Source organism: Seriola lalandi, unplaced genomic scaffold (genome assembly GCF_002814215.2).
Source record: "Seriola lalandi dorsalis isolate HSWRI2012SDOR001 ecotype SW California unplaced genomic scaffold, Sedor1 jcf7180002054497, whole genome shotgun sequence".
NCBI lineage: Eukaryota > Metazoa > Chordata > Actinopteri > Carangiformes > Carangidae > Seriola > Seriola lalandi.
The window spans coordinates 347,582-359,654 of NW_019525050.1; the positions used below are offsets into that span (position 1 = coordinate 347,582).

Consider the following 12,073-nt stretch of genomic DNA (forward strand, 5'->3'; position numbering starts at 1 on the left):
GGGGGGGGCGGGAGGAGAAAGGAGGAGGAGTGAACGAGTGCATGGGATGTCTGAACCTAAAAACTGTCCGGTACAGTGAGTACAGAAGGGCCCTGCTGTCCCTGAAGGGCCGAGGCCGAGGGAATGCAGAGCAAGAGAGGGAGGGAGGGAGGAGGGTGAACGACAAGATAACAGAGGGAAAGAAGCCAAGAAAAAAACGAAAACAGAGATGAGGCCTGAGACACGAAGTCTGTGGCCGTCGTGTGAGAATCTGCGACCGTTTACAGAAGCAGGGATTTTCATTTCTGAGCAAAACTGACAAAAATGGACGAAGCAGGGACAAAAACTGTGAAGTAAAACGAGCATTAGCTTTTCACTGTAGGATCCTGCAGAGGTTGCAGGATGAAAATAAAAGTAGGAACGCTTTAGAAAAACACAAAATTACAGATGTTTCTCCGCTTTATGCTTTTACTGTGAAATACTGGACAAGTGTATCTCTTCCAGGGTCACTGCACTAACGTAAATCAAATCTTACTTCTCCACAAACAAAGCATGAAGCGAGGACACTCTACAGGTTCCCCTCAGCTTATGGTTTACCCACAGTGTTGTCTGATTCCAGCTTTTCAGATCAATGCAACTGGAGCACACGCTTCAAAGAGGAGCCGGAAAAGTTCCCGCAACAGTAAAGACAAAGTTTTAGCTCAGGACTTTATCAGATGCCTGTTAACTACTCCTTCCTCTGACATGTGTATCAGTCCAGTGAGTCCGCCGACAAAAGCTCGGTTCCCCAAACCGACGGCGAGCAGCAGCACGTTACGCTTAAAGTCAAGTGAGCCACAAAGAAAACAATAAAAACAAAAATCATCTCTGACCTTTTTAAAAACAATAATAAGTTAAATAAGATGTCGACAGAGTCGTAACAGCTACAACTCGCTCTGTGTTCACTCTGCTGTCTGATCAAACCGCCTCCTCCGTCGTCACACCAATCACTGCTCGTTTTCACGTCCTGCGATCAAACTTGTCTGAGTCAAGTGAAGCAAATTAACACCATGTTTTGTAAAGCGCAAACACTTGAGCGAAGAGATGAAGAGAAAAGATGAAAGAGAGAAAATGAGGAGGAAAGAAAAAAAAAAAAGAGACGACGACACATAGAGAGAGAGAGAGAGAGAGAGAGAGAGAGAGAGAGAGAGAGAGAGCACAAGAAAGACAAAGAACTCGTTAGCGAGTTGCAGAAGCCCAAAGCTAGAGCAGACCTGATGGTGCCGAGTGATACAACAGGCCTGTAGCTGCTGCTGAAGGCTTTTAACTGGGAGACACTGAGACACAGCGAGGATTAGAAAAGTAGGCGAGAGAATAGAGGACAGGCGGCGGAGAGAGAAGGAGGTCGGGGGGGGGGGTAGATGGAGAAACTTGGAGGAAAGAGGCTGTCAGAGAGAGAGATGGAAAACAAAGTGGGAGAAAATGGAGGGGGGGAGAGAGAAGGGAGCAATGGTGAATGGGAGAAAAAGGTTGTGATGGGGAAAAGTGAGAGTAAAGAGGGTGAGAGATGGTGAACAGGGAGAAGAGAAGAAGAACAAGGACGTCGCCTACGGCTGGAAACAGACGTGGAGATGACACCCAACAGATAACGACCATTTCCACCAATAATACTGAAACAAAGGCTCAGAGCCTCCTCTCTTCTGATTGGCTCTCCAGAGAGAAGCCTGAGAGCGGAGATGTAAAACTACACCGAGATGTTTTTTGGTTCTGAAAACCACAAATATATCTTCATATCTTCTTATGGACCAACACTTCAAATAAAACACCGGTGTGTGTAACATACGGGACCTGTGAGGGTTGGACACCCTGATCCCTTTGCATACTTCGTGGGAAGGGATGGACATTAGAACTGGGCCTGAGATGCTGTGAATACAGGTTCTGTAGGTCAAGCACACTTAATAACTTACTTATATATATTTAGATTTTAAAACACTGAATCAATGTTGAACACTAATATTGCAATAAATGAAAACGTGCAGGATCGAGCCTAAAAACATTTATGAGCAAGTTATGAACGAGACTTTTCTGGATATTAATGGTCAGTTTCTACATCGCAGTTCAAGTGTCGAACAATGTGCCGGTGGATGTGTGAGCAAACGATCAGACACGGCGGCAAAAGAGCTACAGGGGAGCGGGAGAAAAAATAAAGCGGCATCAGAAGGAGGGAAAGTGGAGGAGAAGAAGAGGAAAAACTCCAGGTTGTTCTTCAGAGCCTGATGCAGAACGAGAGCCCAGATCTACCAGAGCAAACCCTGGAGCGTAGAGCGGCGGGAGCAGCCAGGAGCCTGGAGGAGGAACCGGGGAGAGGGAGGGGAGGCCGGAGCAGCACAATGCCTCAGTGTAGCCCCTCAGCGAGGCCTCGAAACAAGGCACAATGGCTGCACTGTCAGCAGGCCTTCGCCTGCACTTTCATAGGTCTCCCTGACACCAGGCCTCTCCCCTTTTTCAATAACCAGCACAACAACCTTTTCAGGGTGCAGAGCAACGGTCTGCTCCTCCACCGACCGGCTGAAAGAGACCATTCTGCGCTCAACGGTCGCTGGTTCAGATGGTTTTTGTCTTTCTGTTTTTTTTTTCTTCATTCCAACGCCACCACTGACATGCTATTAGAGAATGGGAGATTATCGCCATGTTGCTGCTCGCTCGCCCGCGGGGCATTTTGTAGTTCTCCTAATGGCTTGTGGGTAGAGAGCTACTGAAAACTGAAAAAACCGCAGGGGTTGAAAACACTGTTGTGCATTCAACGCGACAAAGTGCAGAGTTCAGCGATTTCTCAATAAATGGATGGAGTGAGTCTCCATTCAGGAAAAAGAAAGAAAAATGAAAGAAAGCGTGGCATGAATGATTCAGAACAGAGGTTGACCATCAATGATTCATTGACAGGACAGGAATGCGTTTTTAAAAATTCAAACAGGTCGGACGCTTCAGCAGAGAGAGTCCATTCTTAAAAACACGGGACGGGGCTGGTGCCAGTGAAGCCCCTCTTCAAAGAGATCACAGCCAAAACATGAGACCGGAGACGGTCTTTCATTCATGGAGCATGTCGGCTTTCCAAGGAAGAGATCTGCCTTCTTCTGGCAGCAGCCATTAGCCAACTGGAGCGGCTCAAATCCAGCAGACCCTCGGCTCAGTGTTTGTCCACTGTTGTTGTCAAACTGTCAGACTTTCTGACAACTAAAATATTCATCTATGCTTTGTGAGGGAATATCTGTTCGGTCTGAAGTGCCGTCTACAAACTGATTGTTTTGTCCGACCAACAACAAAAAACTCAAAGATTTTCTGTTTATAAAAAGATATAAAACTGAAAAGAAGAACTAGAACTGGAAAAGTAAATGTGGACACATTGATTAATTATTCGTCTGCACTATTTCACTTCATACTGAGCCAATTATTTTCTAACAGTTATGACCGTTGACTTAATGGGTCATGTTGTTAAATAGTTTAATCAGTATACTAGTAATTAATTTGTTTTTATTCTCATGGACTCTGAGATGTTAAATTAATCTATTAATCAAGCACACAATTCAATATATAAAAGGAATAATAAATAATTTACAAATCAGTATTTACTCAGGTTTGAAATAAAGACGTTTTTGGAAATATACTAATTTTCTTTCTTGCAGTTTGATGAGAAGTTGAACCAGTTCTCGTGTCTGAAGTAAATATGAAGCCAGTAACTGGTTAATTTAACTTACCACAGTGACCAGTGTTGGGAAGTAACTAAGTACATTTACTCAAGTACTGTACATGGGAACGACAACATCAAGCTCGTACTTCAGTATTTGTATTTGACGCTACTTTATACTTCAAACCTGCCACATTTTACACTGGAAACAATCATAACTAACTAACTAACTAACTAACTAACTAACTGCAAGATTAAAGTACACTTACATGTGCACCAATAACTAATAATATATTAATATAACACCAAAAGTGGCCATTTATTTTGATACTTCAGGTACATGTTGTAAAATCTTGAATGCAGGACTTTTGCTTGAGTATTTTCCTGGTGTAGCATTTCTACTTTCCCTCGTGTAAATGATCTGAATACTTTTCCCAGCCCCGATAAAAAAGACTGGAAACAGGAAACGTGCAGCATGAACGGAGGGTAAACTCTGGACAGGTCGTCAGTCATACCACACATACAAATATGAATTCAAGCTCATATTCACATGTACAGACCCTTCACAATGCTGCCCCCCCGGGGTTGATACATCATTACCGAACGATCGAGTTCATCATCCGTCGTACGCGGGAACATCGAGGATCCACTTTAACAAAGTGTTTTCATTTACTTTCTGTCCTTGAGTATTGTGAGGAGGATGAATAAGACACTTGAGCGGGTGGATGCAGCGTAAAAAGCCTCATCAGAGAAACACGCGCTCTGCTGAAGTGTCCTCGAGCAAGACGCCGCAATCCAGCCGCCTCGCCGCGCCGGAGCCGGCCCTCTGACCTCACCGTGGAGGAGCGCGAGCACAAAGGCAATTTCCCCACAACAATCAATAAAGTATCACATTACCATCTTCTAAATGGGAAGTGCTGTAATGTGTCATAATTTGTGTCATCAATCATTCTGTCTGAGAAGGTGCGTTTCCCCCTGAGAACACGGTTATCCATCGACTGCGGCCCAGATTGTGAGGGTGTGGGCGCAGCTCTTTTCTAGTTTGTGGGTTTTTTGTTTGTGTGTTTTAACTTTCTGATCTTCAGGGGGTTTTTTTTTCTGTTTCCGTTTTCAGGTTTTTTTTTTCTGCATCTGTTTGTGTTTCTCAGTTCTTCAGCTTTTTTTTTTCAGTTTTATTTTTTTGGTTTCCATTTTTCTGGTGGATTCTTCAGTTTTGTGTGTGTGTGTGTGTGTGTGTGTGTGTGTGTGTGTGTGTGTGTGTGTGTGTGTGTGTGTGTCTTTTTTGGGTTGTCCTGTTTTGTTTCCTATCTCTTGTTTTTCAGCGTTTTTTTTTTTTGTTTTGTGTTTCCATTTCTTAATTTAGTGTTTTTCAAAGTTTTTATTTTAAACATTTTTTCTGTTTCAGTCTTTTCTTCTTTGTTTTACTGTGTGTTTTGCTTTTCAGTATTTTCTGTTTCTTTTTTTTTAATCACTCTGTTTTTTATTTTTTTTGTCAGTCTGTTTCTCAGCAGATCAGTTTTTCTTTTTTCCGTTTTTCCTAATTTTTACCATTTCTTTTTTCAGTTCCCTATAATAACACAAACTAAATTATAACACATTACACAGAAACACATAATTACAAAATTAACTGGCTCCACACACACACACACACACACAGATTTTAAGGACACTTCGACACGTTGACAGAGGAAACCAGAAATTGAACCTTCAACCCTGCGATTAATGGACGACGTTTTCCAAACCATGAACCGCAGCCGCCTAAATACAGTTTAAATCATCATTAGCACATTTTGTTTGATAAGAGCTTAGTTAGAGAAAAGGCTTGAAGGTTTTTACAGAGTGAATTTCTGTCTCCATGTTTGTTTCCATGACCTGTTTTCCACTCTCACAGGCTTTGGCCTCAAATCTTAAAGCTGTTATGTGTTTGTTCTCTTGTTTTTATCTGTGTTTACATCCCTTGTCACTTTGTGGACAGCCTCATTTTGTTAAAGAGTGTTTTATAAATACATTTCATTCGACTTGAAAAGAAACTGGCCCTAAAAAGAGTCCCAACTGCAATAAACAGCAGACTTATCAAACTCCTCAGTGGGTCTGAGACCAAATACAGTGCATTATCGCAGAGCTCAGGACAGGGTTTACGAAGGCCTGGCAAACTGCAACCAGATGACTGGAGCTCAACTAACCACAGGACGAGGGAGGGGAGGGAGGACGGGGGGGCTTACATCCCCTTAATCACTAAACAGCTGCCTCTATAGACTCCTATAAAGCTTCAAGATGGTACCTAAAACCAACATTAACTGAAAGAGATTTAAAAACAGAGCCATAGGAAACCAATTTCCCCCAACACCAAACAAACTGAAAAAGCCCCTCAGCTTTTCTCTGCACTGCAGAAAACCCATTAAGTTCATCTGAAAGGCTCGGCGTGGATCAGTCCTGTGAATGCATGTCATGAAAGGAAGGGGGGGGGGGGCAACAGCCAGAGACAAATCCTGGCAGAGAAGGTGTATCTCAGAAAAAATAGAAAATAAAAAAAAAAGAGAAAATCCCACAGGAGCCTGTCTTCCTGTCGCAGGTGATTATTCTGGGCGACAGAAGAAGTGCTGTCTCATCGTTATGGAGTAAAGCGACGTCACACGGGAGGGAAAAAAAAACGGGTGGATTTGACCCCAGTGGCAGAGGAGTAACGGCTGGTGTTGCATCAGACTCGAGTAAACACCCTCCATCCATCTCGCATTTATTCAATCGAGCGTCTGTTGTTTGCATTGGAGATTATTTAATGGTTTGGGCAGCCACAGACATAATTAAATATGGATTGATGTACCTTAGGTGTTGTTTATCTGCGGTACACACCTGGCGGACATGACAAGTAATGGCGTTAACAAGAAGAGGGTACACACTCATCAAGTGTTTAAGATTTAAGATCACTTTATTAATTTATTCTTTATTAAATCAACGTATTTTTGGAAAAGGAGCGCCTGTTATCTTTAAGAGGTCTTGGTCACTCCTGTCCTATAAATAAGAGCTGTTTAATATGCTAACACTATGGTGGAGACTTCATCTTTAATGCCATCAGATTTAATGCTAAAAAGGGTAATGTGGAGACAATTAGCTGCAGGGAGACAATTAGTATAAAGGCTTTTGTGTCTCCAGAGGGAGCAGCGTAAAGTCTGATAAATGATGTGACTTTAGTCAGCGTCGGTCGGCTCTGAAGTCTGAACAGTAGAAGAAAAAAAAATCTGGGGGTGTGGATCTCATCTCTGCTGCAGGCTCCAGGCTTCATCAGCCACTTCTATTAAACTGATGGCGGTTGAGCTGCATTGTGGGTAATGTAGGCACCGAGTTTTGACAATGTCAACGAATGCATATAATAAACATCGATTTTGATTGAGACATTTTCTTATCCATCTTATCTGTTGGATCTTTTTTTTTTGTTTTTAGAGAATTCAGATTATATGTCTGCACATAAAACTTTATTTAAATATGCCTTTAAATTATGTGTCAACACTTAAAATGTCAGTTTGGAAAAGGTGGACTTTCTTTGCAGCAAAAATGATACCTTCACAATGGAAACCTCCTCACTGAGTTATGAAAATCATATTATTAATTTGGAGCCAACATCAGCTGGGATGAGTGGTGCTAACATTGAGAGTGTTTTATCCTAGCTGCCCGCTAACACGCGTTAACATCTGGCTTCTGGCGGCAATGGAAAAGGGTTCAATCAGCGTTCACTCCACAGTAGACACAGGTATTTATCAGCACAAACACAACACCCGGGTCAACATTTAACTTTCTATTTTGTGTTTTAAACCAGAAACACAGCGGCTACATTGCGCTCAGGGATGAAAGAGTGAGCTTCTACCCCGAAATAAGTTTCAAAAACACACACATCACCGATTGACACTGACGGGAGCACCAACCAGGGAATGAGACGCCACGGATCCGTTTTACCAGTCTGCACAGCAGCTAGCAGCTCACTCTTATCTGCACGTGTGGTCGTCTCCGTTTATATACGTGCATGTTGTGTTTTGTCCTGGGGTTAACAAGAGATCCTTGTTGTTGAATTTTTGTATATATTGCTATTATACATTATATAGGATAAGCTGTTATGCTGGCTTTGATAAACCTGCAATAAACTAGGTGGTTTATTCTTAAAGTAACCAGGATACAAGCCGCGATCAAACCTGATTAGTGCAACGTGTAAAACATGCGTCCCACCAACCTTTTTCCCAGGGTGCTGAGCGGCGTGCTGAGGCTGAGTGGGGCTCGTACAGGTTTGGGGGTGCGTCCCGTCAGCTTGGTGGCAGACGGCTCCTTCTTCACGGACTCGGCCTTGCGAGCTGGGCTGGCGCCGGGTTTGATGTTGAGGTCCTTCAGGACGTCGTAGTTGATCTTGGAGGAGATCCTCTTCTGCTCCAGCATCTTCTCGATGGCCTCGTCGGCGGTGTTGGCTCGGATCGGTTGACGCCTCTTAGCGGGGCCTCTTGGCTGGTACGAATATTAAAAGTTTCTTTGATTAAAAACCAATCCCAGCTGTGACTGTACATATTGGAAACAGGTCACGATTAAGGCCTCGTAGTCTTTACTGAACCCAGATCTACTCAGGAGATGGTCAAACGTTATCTGGAAATAATTTTTTCTTCCCATTAGGCTATTTAGATCCCAGAGGGGATTTACCCTCTAAAAATAAGTGAGTAATTTCAGACCACCAGCAGAACATTTCCGCAAGCAAATCTGCAGTTAAACACATTTCTGTAATCAACAATTTATCTCAATTAAGACACCAGATTGAAGTCGTCACCCAGCTTCAGTTATTCCACATTCACCTTGACCTCCCTGAGATTTATGGCCACAGATCATCGGGGTTTCTCTTCACTGAAAAATGTAAACTTTTAACCACATTTCACACGTCTTAAAATCGCATTAGTTTCTTCACAGATCTGATTTATAAACCACAAAAGGATGCCGAAGTTGTCATGCATAAAACACGGCGAGAATGCCCTTTGTTTTATTTATTTATTCACTCATTTGTCAGCGCTGTGACAGGCTGCTGCTGCTGGCTGGATCAGTGCTGTCAGGAGGCTCCGTGTCTCATTAGATCTCTGTTTCACTGCAGTTAATCCAGCTAGTTAAAACCAGTGAGCAGATGTTGGGTCTAACAAAGGGTCTGCGCCGAGCCAAAACCAGTAATGGGAAATGAGAGGGGACCAGTTTCACAGGACGTACAGCCCAGTTATCTGTGGTTTCACAGGGTCAGTCAGTCCGTCTCTGTGTCGCCTACCTGACTGTAAACGTCCAGCTGTTTTCCTGTCTCTGTCCGTCCCGTGTGAACATCTGTTTGAACACTGGAAGATTTTCTCTCTTTTTCGCTTTAGCCAATTATTCAATTAGCTGATCGACTGTTTCAACTGTGAATTAAATATCTCTGTGTTTTGGGCAAAACGAGCGGCATATTACTTTGAAAAGTGAGATGGTAACTCTCTTTTACAATTTTCTAACATTTTAAGCATTTTCCAAAGTTTTTCTGACTAAACAAAAATAATCTACAAATAAATCAATAATGAAAATAATCATCAGTTGCATCTCGTTTATTGCATTGTTGACGACAGCCACACACTGACCCTGACAGTACATAATATTTTTAAGTTTCATAATCTGACCTTCAGGTATGTTGCATGACTTTACCTGCTATTCACTATTGGTCAGTCAACTAATGATTACTTTCATTATTTATTATTTTTATTTAGTTTATGTTAGAAAAACTGTGAAAAAGTGGTCACACAGGTCGTTCAGTGAGTCTGTGTGGCTGTTTCTCTACTTGTACGTTGTATGTTGAAGCATAAACGTTGCTTTATCTCAGCTGACATGAACAATGAGATAGGAAAGAGTGAAAATAGTTTTCTGCTGAATAAATGAAGGAAAAGAGAAGAGAAAGAATATTTGAGATGAGAAAGGCCTGAATAAAGACAGAGTTTGTGTAAATAAGTATTCTCAGGTTGAGATAAGTTCAAATGTTCAAAATAAGATCAGATTCGTGTGACATCTGATCTGACTGACAGATTCTGTCTCTGATCGTCTGACCACCAAACTGTCTCCAACCAACTTCCTGTTTGTATTTGTGGAGCTCCCACCGACCCGCCCCACCCTTATCTAAGAGTTTTTAAGGCCGACTGCTGTTACCTTCTTTTCTTTGTAGATGCCGAGCTCCTTCTCCTTCGCTATCTTCGCCTCCTTTTCTAAAAAAAAAAAAGAACGAAGGAACAGTCTGAACATACAAACTCTGAGATAACAATATCAATACGACACAGAGGGAAGTCACAGCAGGCCACAAGCTTAAACAAGTGGCAGGTTCAGTTGGAGGTTTCACTCAGTTCGGCTGATAACAACCACTGGAAGGTGCAGTGTGGGACAAACCAGCCGCTGCGTGCAAGAAATGAAAGTTAAATTCTGCCTTGAAACAGAAATCATGTTGCATCCTGACAGTACCTTTCTGCTCTTTGAGGTAGTCGGAGTTTTCTGCCATCCACAGCGCCGTCTTGATTTTGATTTCTTTGTCATCCAGCAGATACTGCAGAGAGGCAGAGGGACCGTCGGTGGAGTTCAGGGAAAAGTTATCACAGACACTAAGAGTGGTTTTACATCTGGGGGAAAATGATCTCTTCTTTAACCGCCGCCTCATTAATCTCACACAATATCATGAACACATGTACAATTATAATGCAGTCTATAAGTCTAGAAATGCTAGCTTAGTTTTGCTAATGATTAAAATGTGCCAGTTGCTCATTAAGAATTACAATAAACATTACAGAACAAATTTTAGTTTTACTCGTGTTTTATTTTGAAGCTCAAATGTCGTTGTGTAAATAAACATCCAATCACCAGTGTCATTAGATCTTGGTTCCAAGCATGCTGCATGCTGATTGGCTCACTGACACTGATGAGATTTACTCATTTACTCCTTAGGTATTGAAATTTGGTATCGAGTGACATCGTTCGACCCTCAATAGTATCAAACCAATCGTCTTCAATCTGTTGATGGAAAACATCGACTTTGCAGCTTTTCTGAGTCATCATGTGTGTCATCATACGAACTATAAAATCCCTAAACTTCTACAATTTGCAAATGTTTTCAGTTCTATCACAGAAAATGTCAATGAACTTTTATTTTGCGTCACCAACATAAACGCGAGTCACATGACTGTCTTTCTTCTCACGCAGACGACGACTTTCGTGTCCTTAATGTTTCACCATTCCTCTAGATTTTGTGTGAATGTTTGTGAGAGATTATTGCAAGATTATTTTTCTTTTACCGTTTCCTTCAATAAAGAGCCTCAGTTCAAGAGAAAAGATTCTCACAATGTTAATCATGGTTCACTTGATCAAACCTTCCACCAAGTTTCATTGAGATTCATTAAAACTCTTGTGCAACACTGTACATGTTGTTGTGTGAGAGTTGAGGCTCGTAACGCAGCTGCCGTGGTTGAGCAGATATTCTTCTGTGATGAGCCTTTAGGAGCATGTGCAGAACAGCGAGTGTAAAGATTTGAATGGAGCTCATTAAGCAGCAGGTACGTACCAGCTCTATCTCGCTGTCATCTATCCCGCTCAGGTCCAGCTCCCCGCTGTCGGCAGCACCATCTGTCACACACACAAAAATCACAGCGGACACACTTAGAAAAATTTTGCTGTAATGCACATTTTTCATGACAGCTTCCACGTCCCAGAGGCGGAAACAGGAAGCAGCAGCTGGCCAAGGAAAGAAACATGCTTCTGCATCTTCCATCAATCAGCAAATAAAATGCACTGTGACTCCTGATAAAAATGTTAATAGGCTTAACTGGCAGTTTAAGCGGATCTACCTTAACACACTCTCTTTTCAATTACGATATGCTTTCTAGATTCAAGCCCGCTTTATTTTCAAACCACAGAGATGCTGAAATGGCAATTTGCATTATTTTTTTACGCTGTGACGCTCGCGATGCCCGAGACGACACGCTGCACTCGCCCCCGCTTTTACCTGCGATGGAGCTGATTGCCAGAGCGAAACAACAGACGTTTTAATTTTGTTGACAAAAGAAAGCAGCATCTGAAATCCTCAGGTGTGCACACGGTTCAAAGAAAATCTAGCTGACTTTGATAAAAGGAAAGAAAAAGATTTTTTTTTTTTTTTCATGTCTTTGACAGTAGAAGAAAAGCCATCAATAGGAAATTCAGCAGCTTTCACTCCAAAGATCCTCCACCTTGATTAGCTGTTTTGGAACAAAGTGCGACTCCTCTCCGGCTGCTGACACACATCAGATAGTCAATCAAAGCAGCAGAGATGGAAAGAAACGTTTTAAAGAGGCGGCAAAGCAGCAGATTTATGGGAGTCGTTTAACTTCTGTCAGCTTTCTGCCTTTGACATGTGCACAGCCCCCCCCCACCCCACCCCAC

General features: G+C 42.4%; 1 protein-coding gene across 2 annotated transcripts in view; it reads right to left on the reverse strand.

Annotated features, from left to right (window-relative positions):
* The window catches only part of brf1a (BRF1 general transcription factor IIIB subunit a), a 105,574-nt gene that overhangs the window by 34,791 nt on the left and 58,710 nt on the right, over positions 1-12,073 (reverse strand). For both annotated transcript variants that reach the window (XM_023412979.2, XM_087175767.1), the window contains 4 exons: positions 11,217-11,278; positions 10,127-10,208; positions 9,821-9,876; positions 7,863-8,128 (listed from right to left, as the gene is read on the reverse strand). In XM_023412979.2, the coding sequence (XP_023268747.1) occupies positions 7,863-8,128; positions 9,821-9,876; positions 10,127-10,208; positions 11,217-11,278 (466 nt within the window). The remainder of the gene's footprint in view (positions 1-7,862; positions 8,129-9,820; positions 9,877-10,126; positions 10,209-11,216; positions 11,279-12,073) is intronic.